This window comes from Erigeron canadensis, chromosome 5 (genome assembly GCF_010389155.1).
Source record: "Erigeron canadensis isolate Cc75 chromosome 5, C_canadensis_v1, whole genome shotgun sequence".
NCBI classification, from domain to species: Eukaryota; Viridiplantae; Streptophyta; class Magnoliopsida; order Asterales; family Asteraceae; genus Erigeron; species Erigeron canadensis.
Window position 1 is genome coordinate 3,678,740 of NC_057765.1, and position 18,824 is coordinate 3,697,563.

The window sequence follows — 18,824 nt, forward strand, 5'->3', positions numbered from 1 at the left end:
TATTTGGTCATACCATGAGATCGGAGAGTCCAAACAAGTATTTTAATTTAATTACTGTTATTTGCTTTTTCCAATTACTTTCAGATTAGCCTCACGCTGAATAAGCGGCAACTAGATTTTTATTTTACTGTCAAGTATTAGTTTATTAGGAGTTAGTGACAAACCCCCCAAACAAACTAGAATTACACGTACTACTAGATTAGGTAAAGCAACGCGTCCCTGCGAACGATCCTGTAACTCACCACTAGGCTATACTACACTGACTGGGTTCTCTACTCGTTACGTGTGAGGTTAGATAGTTACTTGTACAACATAAATTTAAAGACAAGAATAAAAACACGCATCAGTGACCAATTTCCAGCACTAAAGGTTCCAATCTAATGCAAATTTTCTCATACGAAGAATAAACCGAAATCACTAATGATATATAAATCCAACCCATAAACCAGGTCAAAGGGCTTCTATCTGACCCAGAAATTTTACAACAGCCCTGAAAATATACAAAGAAAATATAAACTCATTATTTATTATTTATTTATTTATTTATTTATTATTATTATTATTATTATTATTATGTATATAGATCAGGTGAGGCTATAAAACAAAAATATAATTATTATATATGAATCCAACATATACAACCCATACAAAAGAACTGGATTTTTTATATCTAAAAAAAATCATCTGTACTTTTCGGATCTAAATACAATAAATTAAATATACCTCTATATGTATGCATACCAGAAAGTGAAGAGTAGATCGATATATCGGAGTAGATCCAGAGCCTACCGCCAGCGACAATTCCGGCTATCAAGAACCGGAAATGTTAAAGATGTATATATATATAAATATCAACATAGATATATAGATATCAATATATCGGAGTAGATCTAGAGCCCACCACCGGCGACAATTCCGGCTATTAAGAACCGGACAATCTGATTGGGAGAGAAACGAGATTCTGTTCAATTCGCCGGTTATTAAGAACCGGACAATTCCGACGACAATTTCGGCTATATAGAGAAACAAGATCGAAGAGCATTACCATTAGGAGAGAAATTCTGATTTTCTTCTAAACTTTAATTTGAAATTTGAAATGAAAGAAAAGGAAGGTGGAATAGATGAGTGGTCCAGACTTTTCTTTAAGTGAAAATGATTATTTTTTTTAGGTGGTAAAGCTTCTTTGAGAAGCTTTAACATCTTTCACATACTAAAACACCTTCAAAAACATACTAATATCATCATCAAAACATCACAAAAATGACGTGGCTACTCTCAATGGCTGACAAGTCAGTTTTGTGGCATAAACATGTTTTCCTCCTTTAGTAGTATAGTAAGATAGTAAGATAAGATAATATTAGATAAGATAAGATAAGATTTATACATACATTATTATTAGTAGATCGGTATGAAAAACAAAATAAAATATTAAAAAAAGCAGCAAAAAGAGAGTGTAATTACATTTATGTCATCTAACAGAAGAAAACAAAATAAGACACGCAAAACGATTCATGGTTTTTGGGATAGTATACAATTTCTTATACGTGTAAACCATAAAATGCCTATATTATTTGTGAATTTTTAAATGAATATTTTGTGAATAAAAATTAAGGAGAAGATATAAAATAGTATGAAACAATTATTTTTTATTAAAGTAAACAAAAAATAACTAGACAAGTGATAAAGTCCACCAAAAAATATTTGGCTTATTTGATAGCTAAGATCAAATCTTACTATTATGATTAGATGGTAAAAAAACTCATGACCATTATAGTAATTTTTTTTTGTAGGTGTCTATATTTGGACATACACCTTTAAATTTGACCATTGTAGTAATTTTTCCCAAAAAATAATATGTTAATCTAAAATAATATGTAAATCGTGATGACATGGAAAAGATTTATTGGTGTTTGACTGGTTGTTGACTTGTTTCTTCCCAAAATACTATAACAACAGGACTCAATCCCTATACAGGGTATGAGGGAGTTGAGGGCTAGACAATCTTGCCTTCTATAAGGATCTAGTGAAGATCATGTAAAAGTAGAAAAAAGTAAAGAGTTTAGTTACCATACACGTAGGCCGAGTGTCACCTGGCAACATTAAAGGGTAGAGAGGGTAGCAAAAATATCACATAACACACTTTATTGCACATCTAGCAATACATAGTTAATAGGTAATTTGAATATATTGAACATCAACTTAAAGACATAATAAAAAAATCATCAGAATAAAACCAAGCATGTATAGAGAGATTACAAATACGAGTAACCTATATAAGAACTCGCCTTAACCGCCTCCCAACAAGTCAATAGAGACAAAGATGAATAGCATCAACCAGTAATACAAACATAACATAGAAATTAACTAGGGAATCCTGAGTCTCGCGGTGCCCAATTATATACTAAACCTGGGCTAATCAACCTATGCGCCTAGCTAGCAAGAACACAAACCTTAAAACCCCTAAAAGGTGCAAATAAAAAGTATCATGCATGACATTCTTACATGTAAGGAGATAAATTACCTCGAAACCCCTAAAAGGTTTACATATTTACCTTATCTATAATCTCTTATAAAACATATTGAATTCTCTTATTTTACGAAATTCAACACTTTTTTATACCCAAAATACCCCTATTTCTTAATCCTAATTTTCATATACACTTAATCTATATTTTTATCTACTACTCCTTTATAATGATTATTCACCCCCCCTATTTTAGGAAAGGGTTAGAAAATAGTTAAATGGAAAATTACTAGATTGCCTTTAATAAATAACCCTTAAGGAAAGGGTTGTTAGATATTACCAAAATTACTCTTAATAAATTAATTTACATTTTAAACCCTTATCTTCTAAAATATCACTATCACCATTGTATCAACTTACACGGTTAGATCACTCGACACCAATTGTCGATGTTATCAATCACCACCCGTCACCGACATCACTAAACCACCGTTGCCGTCACCACCGCCGCATTGTGCGGGTACAATGCTAGTATTATCTAATAAAAAAAACAACTCTCTCTTTAAATGTCACATGGAAAAAATATATTAGATAACATTAATTACATTACGAGTCTTTTATCTTTTAAAATATTTTCATTAACCGTTTTAAATCAATTACTTTTACATCAATTATTCACACCACTTGACGCCACCTCCACCACCAACAGTCGCTCTCACCACCACACCGTCGCCGCCACCACCATCGCATTGCGCGGGTACCGTAAGACTCTAAACTAGTCCTAATCTACTAAGTATCGGTCTTGTTTTCTCACAAATAAATCATTTTGGGTCAAAAAAACCAACGCGAAGCAAAAGTAAAATCAATAAACCTTTTCGTTTTTCACATCCACAAGATGGATCTCTCACGCGTTGGTTATCTGTTTTCTTTTTAGGTACAGCCGTGCAGTACCACAACCACATCATTATAACGATTTCCTTTTTAACAATAACACCACAACTTAACCACATCAAAGAAACTCGAAACTGAACATCTTTTATCAATTTTAAAGCAATTAAAAATTGTACATGATATAATTCTTTTGGTTTTTTATTTCTACATTAAGATACTGGAAAGAAATCATACATTTATCTATTTTTAATCAATTAAAATAGATCCACACCTTTTGTAAACAGACAAGTATTAATAACTGAAGAAAATAATTAAGTATATTATTCACAAACCAGACTTGAATTACTGATACATTCTGTAGTTCCCACTGTTCATGTAATTAGCAAACTCAGAAACGTACGAGTTTCCTTTGTATTCTTTGTACTCCTTCCACCATTCCATCAGGCTGCTCCCATCCAAGAAAATTTCCGGCGACACGTCAAAGTTGTTGATACCATTCATCAAATAAGCCTCAAACTGCTCCAGTCTTTTAATGATGTCGTCTGCATTGTTGCTCGATCCTTCCTTCCTCAAGTCTCTTAATACAATCCACGCCTCCTCTACATGAGCCCAGAAGCAAGAATCCACTGTAAGACTACTAGCCCTATTTCTACTAACTCTTCCATATGAACCCCCAATTTCATCATACCACTTCTCTATCAGATAATAATGGTACTTCCTAGTCCGAATGTAGTTCGTGTAGCCTATTCTATAGTGATCGGCTATCCCTAGGGGCTCAACAATCATTCTGTAGTTGTTTGCACTCAAAAGCCAACGCATACGAAGCTTTGCACCTTCTTGTAGTGGCATTTGTTCCTTTTCTCCAACAAGCTTATCAAAATACAGGTCCAAGTACTGCTTATGCTTAAGGATTTCTTGTTGCATCTGGATTTCTTGTTTAGTTTTGGGGCTTTTGTAGCTATCGTAGTAACCTCCTTGTGATCTTCTGCTCTTCATGTACCATTCCATGTATGTTAAACTTATCTTCATGTCGTTGAGCTTCTTTGTAGGCTCGTAGCTGTACGTAATAGTATGGCTTCTAATCTTGCGTACTTGTTTCGCCTCTATTCTTAGAATCAAATCATCTGAAATATCACCCAACGCACCAACTTCCTTAAACTGAAATATAATTCCTTCCCTTAATGTATTCAAGTAAGGTTCGCCTGGTTCAACAGCCCCCCGATAAAGAACCTTCCTTTTGATTGATTTCATATCGTTCCCATAATCAGGTATTTCTTTCTTTTCAGCATTCAATGCCGCCATTGTGTCTAAAACTGCTAGGATTGCCTCTTGATCTTCAAAAGCTGCATGCCCACCTGATTCTGTGCAACACAGGAATGTACCAAAAGGCTTGTAAATTGTTTTTGATGTGAAAAAACAAGCAAGAGGATCTCTTCTGGTGACCACATTCAGGAAGCTGGATTTCCATGCTCGGCGTTCACCAATGGCACGTTGAAGGGCCTCATCACCAAGCAGGGGTGAACCAAAAGTTATGCAAATCGGCTGTTTATATTTCTTAGCACCATTGGCTTCTTCAATATCTGCAGCATGTTGGAGCCTTAATGTGAAAAGAATTGCCAGGTACCCCCCTAGAGACTGTCCAGTTATAATCAACGGTTTATTCCTAAGCTGAAGAACAAGCAAATACATATCCGATCTCAGAAGATGCAACAACTGATCTTGATTTTAAAACTTCCATATGTGCATTTTGATATTGACATGGGAATTAATTAAGATATATACCTGATCTTCTAGCTTTGAGAGATCAAGAATGAATTGCTCATACAAATCAATGGCAGCTTTGTTAATGGAGCATGATGGGTTGACCTTTGTGGATATAAAGTTAACAAGGCTGTGGTTTTCTGACGCCACTAAGTCAAACTCTCCATTAAGAAATCGTTTTGTATAATCAAGCGGAATCTTAAAAGCCAAAATTGGGATTCCATATGGATTTGTGTGAAGTTCAAAAGTCAATGTAGTGTTTAAAATTGCATCAAATGCATCTGGAAGAGAATCTATACTGCCCAGAAAATTCGACAGCTCGACTTTACTGTTGAACCTGCAAATTTTATGGATCCAAAGAAAGCTATATATGAATGGCAATGCATCAGCAAAAATATATTAATAACCTTGAAACACATTTTCATGATTCCATTTTTTCATCAGAGTTATTTAATGAAATAAGATTTAGATGGGCAAAAATAGAGCATACATATTTGATGCAGAGAGATTCAAATCCGAGTCGATGTGTGGGTTCATCGTTTCCTGAAAAGGTCAAAATATCATTGAAGCTATCCGTACAAGAAACAAATGTATGATATTATCGATTTAAAAGTTAGTATTCTGAAATCCAGGTTAAAAGAGAAGAAGAGAAAAAGATCTTTATCTATTTAACAGGTTTTAAGCCTTATTTCTTTTTTCTTTTTTTTTTTTGTGAACGCCATTCTATTCTATTCCTAGAACTAAATTACACGTTTGCCTGGAAACCAGGACTCTCGAAAAACCCCCAATTAATCCACCCCCACAAATGTGGGAAGTGGGACTCGAACCCATAGATAGTCAGAAAAAAAAAAAAATCTTTATCCATAGAAGACCTCGAGCTTTCATATGATCTAATTGTAAATATGCAGAAGAAAAAAAGTCTGGCTTAGTAAGATAGTCATATGTGAATAATGGATGAAACTATTTTGTTATATCTACAAAGTATCATATTGGATTACCGGAAGGGAAAACCTCCTCAAGTCGGATTCTGTATCTGTAGATTCACTTTCAGTATCAGATTCGGTATCTGTAGCTTCACTTTTGAGATCAAATGCACTTTTGGGAGATCCCAAGGTTTCCTGTGAGAAGTTGAAATATCATTGTAGCTATCCACGGAAGAAACAAATGTATGATTTTATCAAATTAAAAGTATAACAAATCTTGTTTTATAAAACACAGAAAGTCATTACATTACAATGGCAGGTAGGGCAACAAGTTGCTCTGCTACCTTTATCTATTTAACAAGTTTTAAGCCTTATTTCTTATTTGGACTCTAGTAACCGTGTGGAAGAAAAAAATTTCCTGGTTTTCCAGGCAATTATTTCGAGATGAAAATAGAAGAAAAAAAAAAAACCCTTGCTTAGTCAGATTTTCATATGCAAAAATGGATTATAGTACTTTATATATCTACCAAGTATAATATTGGATTACCCGTAGAGACCAGCCCAAATCATCATATTCTGAATCTGAATATCCAGTTTTGTCACTGATGTCGGTATCCTGTGTGGATTGTAAAGTTTTCAGATGAGCGAATGCAGCTAAATGTTACACAAAGAAGGGTTAAACTGTTTTCTTCTATCTACTAAACCTATAATCTATATATAATCAATTACCATTGATATTGCTATACTAAGTTCAGGTATGGACTCCATAGTTATATCAACAAGAGATGATTTCGATAACTCTGCAATCTTGTAAATTTCCTCCTGTGTTGTTTGTACAATAAAAATGAGAGAAAAGTTATCAAACATAAATGGCCATGTATCAATGGAAACTGAAAAGGGATTCGGGATAGAGATACTAAATAAAAACTGTAGCATAATTCTACCTAGCCTTTCCTGGTAAAGGAAGAATATTCGACAGCAGACTTACCATTTGAGGACCATACATGATGCATCTAATGGTCTTCACTTCTGTATATGATTGATACGGGTGCTCCGGTTTACCAGTCATTCTCCATCCTCCTACCTCTGTTACAATTATAAACCTCCTCTTCATAAAGCTTAATTTCAATGAAAACACCCAACGTTAGCTTAACAGAAGTACATACCTGTATAGTCAATTTTATAATCAACTAAAATCCCGAACCAATCAGGAGTGAGTTTTCCAGCCTCCATTAACTGAAATAAATCACGGCGACAAAGATAGTAAGCCCCCGTGGTAAGTTGAAATTCAGACAAATCTTCTCCAAGAATTGCTACACATTCCTTGTTCTCTTGCAAGGCTTCATTTGCTGCTTCATCGGTGTACACAAGACTTGCACCGCACCAATGTATACTCAAGTTACCCTTGATCACGACGATAGACACAATAACTGTCTCTTCAATTTGTAATGCTTTCCCTATAGGCCAATAGCTTGACCACATGCCAACTTCATTAGGTTTGCCAAAGACTCTGGGGTTGTACATCAGGTTAACACCACTGGACGTACTAATTTTAACAAACCATACCCAATCTTCACCGTGTGCTGTATATTGAAAAGTTATGATTAATCCTTCGAGCCTCTCGTGCTCGGGGCGTGTAGGCACTTTAAAAGACAATAATGTCGATTGTGATGTATACATGTAATCAGTATCAGTCATCATGTATGAATTCTTTATGTGTGGCAGAGATGTGCTCATTATATTATATTCGTACAGCATCTGTGCAAAATAAGTAAAAATTTCCAGTCAGTCATGTGTTTGTGGGTGTTTATACACGGTCATCTGTATCTTTATCTTTATCTTTACTCTCTTATAAAAGAAAAAACCTCTTTTTATTTTAGGTAATTCTACCTTTGAATTACCAGAATTACCCTTGACTTTTTATATTTTGCCCTTAATGAATTATAACTTACATTCTAAACCTTTATTTTAATAATTAACACTTTAAGCCCTTATCTTCTAAAAATTTCTATTATCAAAAACAATTACATCAACCTACACCACTTGACACCGCCACCACCACCTATAGTACCATCACCAACACCACTAGACCGCTTTCCCCACCATCGCCGCCGCATTGCGCGGGTACCATGCTCGTTCCCTACTAAAGTATTTGACCCTCCCCCTAACTCTCCAATTGTGAACCTATCTCCCTAATATACCCCTATACAATCAACACACCTAACAAATAATAAACATGGTCTACCAAATATACCCTTAATAAATTAATTTCCAACATTTATTAAAATAACTACACTACCCCTTATATACATCAATAAAGTACACTACCGCTGCCGCCACCACCACCCGCCCCCGCGACCACCACAATGCGGCTACCACCATTGCCGCGGCATGGCGCGGACATTCATCTAGTATATGTGTGTGTATTTATATATTTCTGGAAAAAAAAAGGCAAACCTGTACACATGGACTCCTGCCTTCTGTAAGCTCGACATCTCCAACCAAGCACACCTTAAGATCTTGATATTCTCTGAGCCAAGTCATGTGTTTCAAATCAGATTCTTCAAGGTTGGTTACTGGCATCAATTTGAAAAGGCCTTCAACTTCAAACAAATTGACACAGCCTTCATAGCCAAATTCTTGCAATGGGAACCGCTGAGACTCAAAAGTTACTGTATTCAACGAATTACAGTAATAAATGTACAATTCTGCAAGTGTACTTGGAAGACGTCGCAGCTCTTTAAGATCACTGCAACCACTGACGTCAAGTACCCGAAGACGTTTAAGATAATTGTAACTAGGCAGAAATTCAAACGGGCTATTGACTAAATTCAAGTATACCAAATGCGGTTGGTCGTTGAAAGTAAGAGGAAAATAATCGGTGTGACTGACATTGCAGTTCATCAGGTATACCCGCTCTAATGACTGCGGCAAAAGAAAGGAAGCTTGCTGAGAACTGTTTATGGCATGAAGAGATGATCCTTCTTGACTTACTTTTTGTTTTTTTGTTTGGAACAGCCCTTCTTGACTTACTAATGGACTTAATTTTTCCCTCGTGCACAGCTTTTCACACCCTGTTAAATTCAATATAGCAAGACGAGTAAGACCTCCAAGGGTTACGTGAGTCAGACTTCTACAATCCCAGAGAATCAAAATCTCAAGAAAACGGAGTCGATAGATATTGCGGATTTCGCGTAGATCTTTTGAGCTTCTAAGATTCAATATCTTGAGTGAAGGAAGCTCCTGTTTCCAAAGTAATATGAATTATGCAAACTATAGCACCAATTAATAACCATGAAAAATCAAGGAACAAGGTAAAATTAGAAGATGCCGTGTTCTCTACCCCAGGTGGTTCAAATTCTTCCAAACAGCTATAGCTCATATCTATAGCCACCAAGTTTTCCATGCACAAGTTGGAGGGTATGGCTCGTAAACCAAATCCAATCCAGCAGAGCCATCTTAACTGTTGTGAAATATTCTCGTACGGTCCAGTGAGACCCACCCAGCTTAGCTGGAGCAATTTTAATTTTTCCATCTTCTTAAATGACTCTGTAGTTAGGTCTGATGACTGCAAATATAACATTGAAGAATATGATGCCCACTAAGAGTATTTAACCCACAAGTTGGTAAATATCATACACTAGCTTATGAAAGCTCTATTACCTTATATGCATGCTGCTCTATTCCTTGATTTAGCAGGTTCATGTCAAGAGCTAGACCTTCGATTTTCCTTGAACCCTAAGGAGAAAGATAACAAATGTAAGACATGTAAGATAAAATTGTTGAAAATTAGTAATTCCTTAATCCATGGTGTTAGATAAAACTATGAAATAGTTTGTGTAATTAGTGTATAGCATAGAAAAAGTGAAAAGGTATGACTCTTGGTATAGAGACATAACCAAATGGTAGGAAAGATAACCGAATAGAAGAAAAGGATGCAATGGTTCATTAAGGGGTACAAATGAACAAACACAACCATTCACTTCCACCTTTTCGTAATCTATATATATGTAATAGTTATGTAACAAACAACATAACATTGTATTCTCCTATCAGAATTCTCTGTCCATAAAAGTGTGTTATTATCAAAGTCTCTAGAAACATATTGTTTCATCTATTCTTGTTTATACCAAAATAAAGTATTATTGGTTGATTATCAAAAGATCCGTATTCGGCCAACAAAAATAAGTTGCAATTAATATCTTATCATACCTTTCCTTTTTTCAATATATCATAAGAATCTTCGTCTTTCCAAACTCTACTACGTTTCGCAGGGTTTTCGGGTGACTCTTTATAGACAATTGTTCTTGCCATTTCTTGAAGCATCCTGTGCATCATCAGTTTTTTGTTTGGTGAAACGGAAAGAAGGCAGCTTTCAAAGAGGGTTTCTATTCCAGACAAAGCCGAGTAATCAGGCTCTAATATCTTTTCAACATAATCTCTGTCTTTGCCAACAAAGAAACAAGCAATATGCAAAAACAAACTTCTGTGAGAGTGAAGTGGCAATGACTCGTAGCTCCCTATGAGTACATCAAGAATTCTAGCATGAAGCTCTTTTTCAAACGAAGTCAATCTACTATCCCAAAATTGCTTGTTCTTCCGAGATAAAGAGGCACCCAATACTTCAAGAGCAAGTGGATTTCCTCCACAATAACTTAGTGCCTTGTCAACTAGATGGTCATAACCTTCCGGAACTTTGGATCCAAAAGCATGATGCCTTAACAGCTCTAACGAATTATTCTTATCAAGTGATTTCATTTCGAGTTCCTGACACCTCCAAGAAGTTAACTGATCAAACCATTTATGTGGATTACTTTGTTTTGTTGTTATTATAATCTTGCATTGTGTTTCAATTCCAGTTCCAAGTAATTCAAACAAGTGGCTTGGTTCAACAATGTTATCAAGAACAATGAGTGCCTTTTCTGTTTGTAGGGCATTTTCAATCTTACGCGTACCTTGCCAAACACTAGGTATCTTTTTCTTCTTGCCTTGAAAAATATCCCCGAGAAGCTTTTTTTGTAGCTCTAACAATTGTTCAATTGATCTACTACCAATGTCTTCCAAGATGCTGATGCTTCCAAAATTTTCCCAATTAGAGTAGACAATGTGCCTGGCCAAAGTCGTCTTACCAATTCCTCCCATGCCCCAAACTGCTAGTATTTGGGCACGGGATCTTTCGAACCAATAATCGACCTCCTTATGCCAAGTATCCATCCCTACTAGATTGGCTTTAAGATAAACTTTTTTGAGATCAAGCTTTTTCTCAATGATGCCAACAATGTTTTCCAAAAACTTTGTTTCAGAGCTGCAAACACAGCAAGCTTTGTTGAAACAAACTAATAAAGTCTTTTAACAAATACTCGTATTACTTAATTAACTATCTATTATTTATACCTATATTTACAAAAGAGGTGGTCTAGGGTCTCCTTTTCGGCTTTCACTTCGCTTTGCCGTTGAGAATTTTTTCAAGGGTTTCCGTAGGCTTACAGGCAGCCTCTCTATCTCAAGGTTGTCTACATCTTAACTCATTATACCCCGCTTATGCCGGCATTGAGTACTTCTATTGTTGTTATTTATAAAAGAGGAGGGTATTTTAGGAATTTTCTTGTCAAACTAGATTGGGTATAACTACCTCAAAATCTCATTGTAAATTTGTAATAGGTAAGAAATCATTTTGCAAATTCACACAATTAATCGATTCAGATAACCTTTCACATTTTTCACACACTAACCTTAAATCCTTCATTAATCGATCCTAAAAGTGGTATCAGAGCCTAGGGGAGTATATTTAAGCTACAATATCATGTTTTTGGAGTTGATTTTGATCCTTTTCAGCTGCGTTTGATTCGGTTATGTGATTACAAGAGGATTAAATCGTGATTTCAGAGTGGGAAGTGGTGCTGGAATTGAACATATTTCAACTCGGTAATATCCTATCGAATTTCTAGCTGTGATTTCATATAAATTTGGATAATAATCTGTTTTTACTTGATTTTTTATTTATGAATTTTCAACAACATGAGTGCTTAATTCTGATTTAAATTGCTTAAATTGATGAATAATTGTTGCTTCTGTTACGATGTGACTCGGTAAGCTAGGAGCTATATTCAGTTGAGTCTTTGTTACATTTGATTGTCGATTTGAGCTGAAAGTTTGTTTGTATAATTGTTACTCGTATAGCAATTCATTTATTTTGGATTAGTATTTGGATGAATTCATTACATAAATGGCTGAACTTTGATTGAAGAAAAAAATGCATAGAACATGTTTGATGAAATGCCTGAGTGAAAGTTTGCTTGATGAATATGACCTTGATATTACTTGTTTATTGCTCGGTAGTACCTGCTTATTGGCTCTGTTCTTTGCTGGTAAATTAATTTATCTTAGTAGTTTAACTCGGTTACAAGCTCACTAGGTTTGCTGGGTACTAGATCAGTATATGCTTGGTAGTTATCTCTTAGCTAGTCATAGTTCATTGGTTCTTGGTTTTGGTCAGTATCAACTGTGTTTGTAAGCTCCACACTTCTGGTTCGTATTGGCTCTGTTCTTTGCTGGTAACTTAATAGTTAATGAAATTATGATCAGGTGGTTTAACTAAGTGTTTTTGGTTCAGTTTATACAAGTTTGGTTCTTGATTCGGTTCTTGCCTTAGTTTTTTTGTTCGGTTCTCAGTCAGGTTTTTGTTTTGGTTCTTGCCCTTAGTTTTTTGGTTCGATTCTTGCCTTAGCTACTTCAGTTCAGTTCTAGGTAAGGTTCTTGGTTCGGTTCTGATTCAAGTTCTCAAAAAACGAAGCTAGTTTGGTTTGGCTTTTAGTTCGATTCTCACTTCTGAGTTAAGTTCCGTTCTAACTCACAGTTTTAGTTCATTTTCTGGTCAAGTCTTTAACACCAGTTCAGTTTTTAGTCTAGTAAAACCCATAACCGAACCACTTCAGTTCGGTGCTGTGTCAAGTCTTAACTCAAGTTCGCTTTCCTCAAGTTTTTCTTTTCTAGTTCGGTTTTGTGTCAAGTTCAACACTCACTACAAAACCTAACCACTTCGGTTCAGTTTATGTTCAAGTTCAGGTCAATTATCAAAACCGAACCATACTAGTTCGGTTTTCTGTCTAGTTTTTAGTTTGGTTTAGTTATTTGTATGGTTTACTGATGTCGCATCCCGAGTAAATGTTCTTAAAACAAAATTTAGATTATGGAAAATTATATGGATCTTATTATTAAATACTCGTATATCTTTATATATAATAAAAAAGGATTGTTTTTTAAAAGTATTTTTAAAAAGATTATGATGTGTCAAGATCACACATTTTTAAAAGGTTTTTTCTTTCATTTATGATGTCATATTTGACACAAAAAAAAAACTCACTTAATGCTTATTTAAAATTCTTAATCTTTTATTTGAAACAAATAAATTTTAAATTTTTCTATGAAATATTATGAAATGTCTTTTTATACTTTGTTAACGTAACATGTACTCTTATTTTACGTATCATTGTGTTAGTCGATTCACTATCTTCATATCAAGTTATAATATATTGATAACAAAAATTACATACGTTCTTTTACATTTTTTTGGTTTTCAAATTTTAGCTAGTATTTACAATATATTACATAATATTATGTAATTATATCGATAATAATCAACGGGGGAAGACAAGCGAATTTGGTCAGGGGTATTAAACATGAGGGGCAATGATTGGAGGAACCTGCTGAGGTAATAATCGTTCAGCAAAAATCGTTTAATTGACCTATTTTGAACAGAAATTCAGCAACTGATACACATTATTGAAACGGATAATAGTCTGGTCTTGGTTTTCGGGATGAAATGGTGTCTATGGATGAGTTAAAACGGGCTATTTGGAGTTGCGGGAGTGAACTCACCATATGATGGCTTCACCTTTGGGTATTAAAGGTTTGTGATACGAATTCACCCATAATATAGGTCCGTATCAAGCCATAAGCTAGGTGTAGAACTCACTCCCAAACGCTAGCTAAAAGGAGGATGAGACACCTAGGTTTATAAACCACCAACCAATCACATATTTGGCCGATGGGTGATGGTAACAATTTGTTAAGCACCATTGGGAGCTATTAAGTGGGGATGTTTATGCTGTTATGTCATAACTTTTTAAAACGACAAGAATTCCATATAGTTGTAATTCGACCTTCATTACCTTGCTTCCGAAGATAGATGATTTCATTATTGTTGTTGGGCCAATTAACCTTATTGGTATCCAATATAAGATCATCGCTAAGGTTTTTGCTAACTGCTTAGCGAAGGTGATTGGTTTTATAGTGCAAAACAATCTGCCTTCATCAAATGTCGTTGGATCCTAGATAATCCACTCATTCTTAGTCTGGTAATAAATTGGTTCTCAAGATGCAAATCCAAATTTTTGTTGGTTCAATTTAATATCTATGTCGTCGTGGTATTGACTATGTTAAAAGCTGTAAGCTAAAAGACTGGCTCAAAAATTTCTATCTAATATAGGAGGAGCATAGACACATACCCATTTAGAACTTCGCCATGCATATTGCTAACCTTCGTAAGGGCTGCCTTCCACCTTTCAACGTTATCTTCTGTCCACTTTGTATCATCGGGTATAACATTTATTTGGAAACTTTCTTCTTGATTTTTATCATGTGAGGGATAAACATGATAAAAAATGGGTAATACAAAATGTCTTAGCTTAGTTGCTTGCTCCAAGATTAAAGATAGCTCGTCAAGACACCATCTAGACGTTGCATAGTTTTTAGATAGCACAACTATGGAAGCTCTGGATTCTCTAATTCCTCTCTCGATTTCTGGCTTCAGATCTTCACCTCTGTCAATGTCGTCATTATCCCTGAAAGGGGTAAGTCCTACATCTACTAATGCCTTATAAAGATGATCTGTAAAAGCATTTCGAGTTTCACCTCGAAAACTTAGAAAGACGTCATATCTGCAAACATTATTATTAGAAACTGGAGATGTATTGGAAGAGGTGGAAGCCATTGAAGTGTTTTAGTTCTTGCTTGGAGATGTATTGGCAGAAATGGAAGCCATTCAAGTGTTTAATTTCTGCTTGGATGAAAGACTAACGGGTACCAAAAAGTCTTCGGTCTCATGAGCAATCAGGTGGGCACGTGACGTCAACTAAATTATTAGTATAAATTACATGGTTGTTTATATAACGAAGCGCGTAACCCGACCAGGGAAAAAGAAGTAACCCGACCACCTGGTGGTCCCCACTATTAGCGGCGACGTCGCCGCAAATAGTGGGTCCCAAGGTATCATGCGTCTGCAACGTTTGACTCGATCACGTGGTGGTGGTCCCCACTATTAGCGGCGACGTCGCCGCAAATAGTGGGTCCCCCCACTGGCAGTATTTCGATATAAACAATGCATCTCTCTGTTTCGATACATATTCGATCCATTCGTCTTTCTCCGAGTACTTCTCCTCCTCCTCCTCTATAATTTCCTCCTCCTCCTCTATAATTTCCTCCTCCTCCTCTGTAAGGAAAATTCTCCAAGAAAATCCTTTCTTCTCCATTCTTATAACTCACAAATCCGGCCATCTATCCCCTCATCATCGTTATCAACATTCCTTTTTACACTACCTACCTTTTCCGGCCTCCCGGAGTCCATTTTTAGGCGTGGTTTTAGCGGCGACATTTTTTCGGCGAAAGCAGTTTTTATAGTTTTCCGGTTTACTGCGGCGATAGCATTTTCCGGCGACTATTATTTTTTCCGGCCAGCCAGACAGTCCGTTTTTTGCTCTACATATTTATCCGGTAAACCATTTTTCAGACGAGGTATTACTCATTTACCTTTTAAATAGTTGTTTTTATATAAATATATAATAGTTTTATCAAATATTTGTTTGGTATATAAATTATTAGTTATAGAGAATAAATGTTATATATGTTTGTTAGAAAATATATGTTGAAAAAAAAAGTTAGAAAATATGTGTTAGAAAATATTAGTTATATAAATGTTATAGACAAACTTGCAAAATAATAATCCAAGCAAAGATTCATGCATACGAAGAGAAGATCTTACTTCAGGTGGCAAATTGGGCGGGCTGGGTAACAGATTATTTCGGTACATTCAAGTCAGGTTGGTTTGACCCTGAAAAACTCGTTAACCATATATTTATAAATAACAATTTGTCATTAAATAGATTGTGGAAACAACTTTAATCCATCTGTTCTTCATAAAGAGATTAGACGGTTGGATGCATTAGAAATACATGTGGGTAACTTCCAACCCGTTTGACCTGTGGCCTGTCTGATCCATTTGATATGTTTACTTAACGACTGGTTTGTTGGTTTGGCTCATTTGACCAGGTAAAGATAAATATTGCCCAAATTGACCCGTGCAAGTAATTGGTCTAGCTGCCAAATATAGATCAGTAGGTTAAAGTTAGTGACCTTCAGTAACTTATTTTGGCATTTCTTAAATAGCCCATAGTTATCCATTACAAGTATATTGATGGTTTTGCTGAGTAGCTTCCATAGTTAATTATCAGGGTTTTTTTAATGTAGGAGAATACAAAGGATGACGGTGTTGAAGAGGTATGTGCTGAGGTTGTTCATGTCATTAAAATACGTTACTGCTAATGTAGTGGATAGGAACAATGGGCGAATAGTTGCAACAGCATCAACAGTTGAACATTCTATCAAAAACTCACTTGAGTGTGGTAGAACCTGCAATGCAAAAGCTGCAACAGTTGTGGGTGAGGTGTTGGCTATGCGGCTTAAGGTAGAAGGTCTTGAATCTGGCCAAGAAAGAGGCATTCATGTTGACGTGAATAAAGAGCTTGAGAAAAAAGATTTCAAAAATCGAACCAAGGTTTGGGCTATTATCAATTCTCTTAAAAGCAACGGTGTCAGGCTCATTCTTGACGAGAATAATGATGCTTCTCGGCTAGGTTAAGCCTTTCTGCTATGACTTGTTTAGCCTGGTACTATTTGGTCCACAAAACACATCATCGGTTTGATCTTTGTTTAAAAAAAATTTTAGAATGGAAAAGCTATATGTTATGAGTGATGACTACTGTGCAGAAGCTCGGCACTTAAGAATAAATACCATGAGTGATGACAAAATCCTACTAAATAGTATAATCTTATATGATGAGATGATGCAAGTTGTTTATTGTTATGCAGCTAATGCTTTATCAACCCGCTACATAATGGGATGTATGTCAATAAGACTGCTGCCATTGTGACATTGCCTCCTGGGTGAGTATGAAAATTTGTATATAGCAATGAGTAACTTGTAAGTCAATTTTTGCCATTAAACTAAGATCTGAACTTATTATTTTTTTTTTATTGTTGCAAAGCTTTATCTGTTAAAAAGTTGAGTCTATCGCCAATATAACTTTGCCTATGAGTCAAAAAATAGTAATTTTGGGTAATCAAAGTGCCAGTTTCTTTTATTAGATAGTATGAAGATAGAAATATTAGTTCAAATTTACTTCCTGAGAAACCGATCTCATTATAGTCTTCAAGTCTTGGGACATCCCCATTTATAATTTAGATCTGCCATTGAGCCATTAGCTAGCCCACCACCAAATGAGAAAAACGCTTGCTTTCTGAGAAAACTGATCTCAATCCACGGTAGGTGCTAAATGCCAAGTGGAAGCCGCATCATCAAGTTGACTAGTCAAACTGGTCATTAAGTTACCAATTGTTACATAAGATACAAGATTTGCAGGTAGGATGGTTAATTGTAATAGAACTAAAGTATTTAAAACCCTTTTTAAAGTTATACACAAAGTCACAAACTACTCATCGTCTTCTAAGATTGCATATCCAAAATTGTCATTTTGTTAATTCCGGTCTCGTGTTTAGTTCCTACCCTCTCAAGTGCTCAGAAATGCATTTTTTTTTGGTCTTTTGTACCGTATGTACACTAAACTTATGAAATTAAATATCTCGAAATACTTAAGCTGATGGATACAATCTAATTTTAAAATACTATATATATACGAAAAATATTAATAGAAAATGTGGTTAGCCTCCAAATAATTTGCTACCTTAATATGTTTGTATAATTGAAGTCTTGTTAATATTATCCCTTGTTATAGTTTATAGACCACATCAAGGTGGTGTTTGTTTGGGACTTAATAAACTTAGTTATGACTTAATCAAAGATACTTAATTCGTTAAATCATCAAAAGTGTTTGTTTTTTTACTTAATAAACAAAAACACATGTATTGACTTTCAATACAGACATTATTTATCCATTCAGCTTATCAATTTAGTCGCTTAATGGTTTAAAAAACAAAAACATACCAAGTCTAATAACAGAACGAAGCGTGTAACCCGACCAGGGAAAAAGAAGTAACCCGACCACCTGGTGGTCCCCACTATTAGTGGGTCCCCCCACTGGCAGTATTTCGATATAAACAATGCATCTCTCTGTTTCGATACATATTCGATCCATTCGTCTTTCTCCGAATACTTCTCCTCCTCCTCCTCTGTAATTTCCTCCTCCTCCTCTGTAAGGAAAATTCTCCAAGAAAATCCTTTCTTCTCTATTCTTATAACTCACAAATCCGGCCATCTATCCCCTCATCATCGTTATCAACATTCCTTTTTACACTACCTACCTTTTCCGGCCTCCCGGAGTCCATTTTTAGGCGTGGTTTTAGCGGCGACATTTTTCCGGCGAAAGCAGTTTTTATAGTTTTCCGATTTACTGCGGCAATAGCATTTTCCGGCGACTATTATTTTTTCCGGCCAGCCAGACAGTCCGTTTTTTGCTCTACATATTTATCCGGTAAACCATTTTTCAGACGAG

General features: G+C 35.4%; 3 protein-coding genes across 4 annotated transcripts; 1 reads left to right on the plus strand and 2 right to left on the minus strand.

Annotated features, from left to right (window-relative positions):
* Positions 1-3,627: 3,627 nt before the first annotated feature.
* LOC122601011 (senescence-associated carboxylesterase 101-like) lies at positions 3,628-6,342 on the minus strand. The gene is made up of 5 exons (XM_043773789.1): positions 6,331-6,342; positions 6,115-6,234; positions 5,607-5,659; positions 5,138-5,480; positions 3,628-5,023 (listed from the first exon to the last, which is right to left on the minus strand). The coding sequence occupies exons 1-5, from the start codon at positions 6,340-6,342 to the stop codon at positions 3,698-3,700; spliced, it is 1,854 nt and encodes a 617-aa protein (XP_043629724.1). The 3' UTR covers positions 3,628-3,697.
* An 846-nt stretch (positions 6,343-7,188) lies between these two features.
* LOC122601012 (disease resistance protein RPV1-like) lies at positions 7,189-15,031 on the minus strand. The gene is made up of 6 exons (XM_043773790.1): positions 14,547-15,031; positions 10,252-11,344; positions 9,703-9,777; positions 9,383-9,607; positions 8,497-9,282; positions 7,189-7,797 (listed from the first exon to the last, which is right to left on the minus strand). The coding sequence occupies exons 1-6, from the start codon at positions 15,029-15,031 to the stop codon at positions 7,189-7,191; spliced, it is 3,273 nt and encodes a 1,090-aa protein (XP_043629725.1).
* On the plus strand, positions 11,709-17,117 carry LOC122602277 (50S ribosomal protein L18-like). Of its 2 annotated transcripts, none has more exons than XM_043774986.1 (2): positions 11,709-11,964; positions 16,564-17,117. In XM_043774986.1, exon 2 carries the CDS (start codon positions 16,577-16,579, stop codon positions 16,952-16,954), a length of 378 nt encoding a protein of 125 aa, XP_043630921.1. In that variant the 5' UTR covers positions 11,709-11,964; positions 16,564-16,576; the 3' UTR covers positions 16,955-17,117. The 2 variants fall into 2 exon arrangements, with proteins under 2 accessions (XP_043630921.1, XP_043630922.1); XM_043774987.1 differs by lacking the exon at positions 11,709-11,964 and adding an exon at positions 15,687-15,831.
* The last annotated feature ends 1,707 nt before the right edge of the window (positions 17,118-18,824 follow it).

Coding starts and splice junctions, on each gene's coding strand:
- LOC122601011 (XM_043773789.1), bottom strand. Junction 5,660..6,114: donor TGAGGAGGTTTTCCCTTCCG/GTAATCCAATAT, acceptor TGACCTTTTCAG/GAAACGATGAACCCACACAT. Junction 5,481..5,606: donor AATCTCTCTGCATCAAATAT/GTATGCTCTATT, acceptor ATTCATATATAG/CTTTCTTTGGATCCATAAAA.
- LOC122601012 (XM_043773790.1), bottom strand. CDS start 15,031: ATGGCTTCCACCTCTTCCAATACATCTCCAGTTTCTAATAATAATGTT. Junction 11,345..14,546: donor CATGGCGAAGTTCTAAATGG/GTATGTGTCTAT, acceptor CTGTGTTTGCAG/CTCTGAAACAAAGTTTTTGG. Junction 7,798..8,496: donor GCAGGAGTCCATGTGTACAG/GTTTGCCTTTTT, acceptor TATTTTGCACAG/ATGCTGTACGAATATAATAT.
- LOC122602277 (XM_043774986.1), top strand. CDS start 16,577: ATGACGGTGTTGAAGAGGTATGTGCTGAGGTTGTTCATGTCATTAAAA.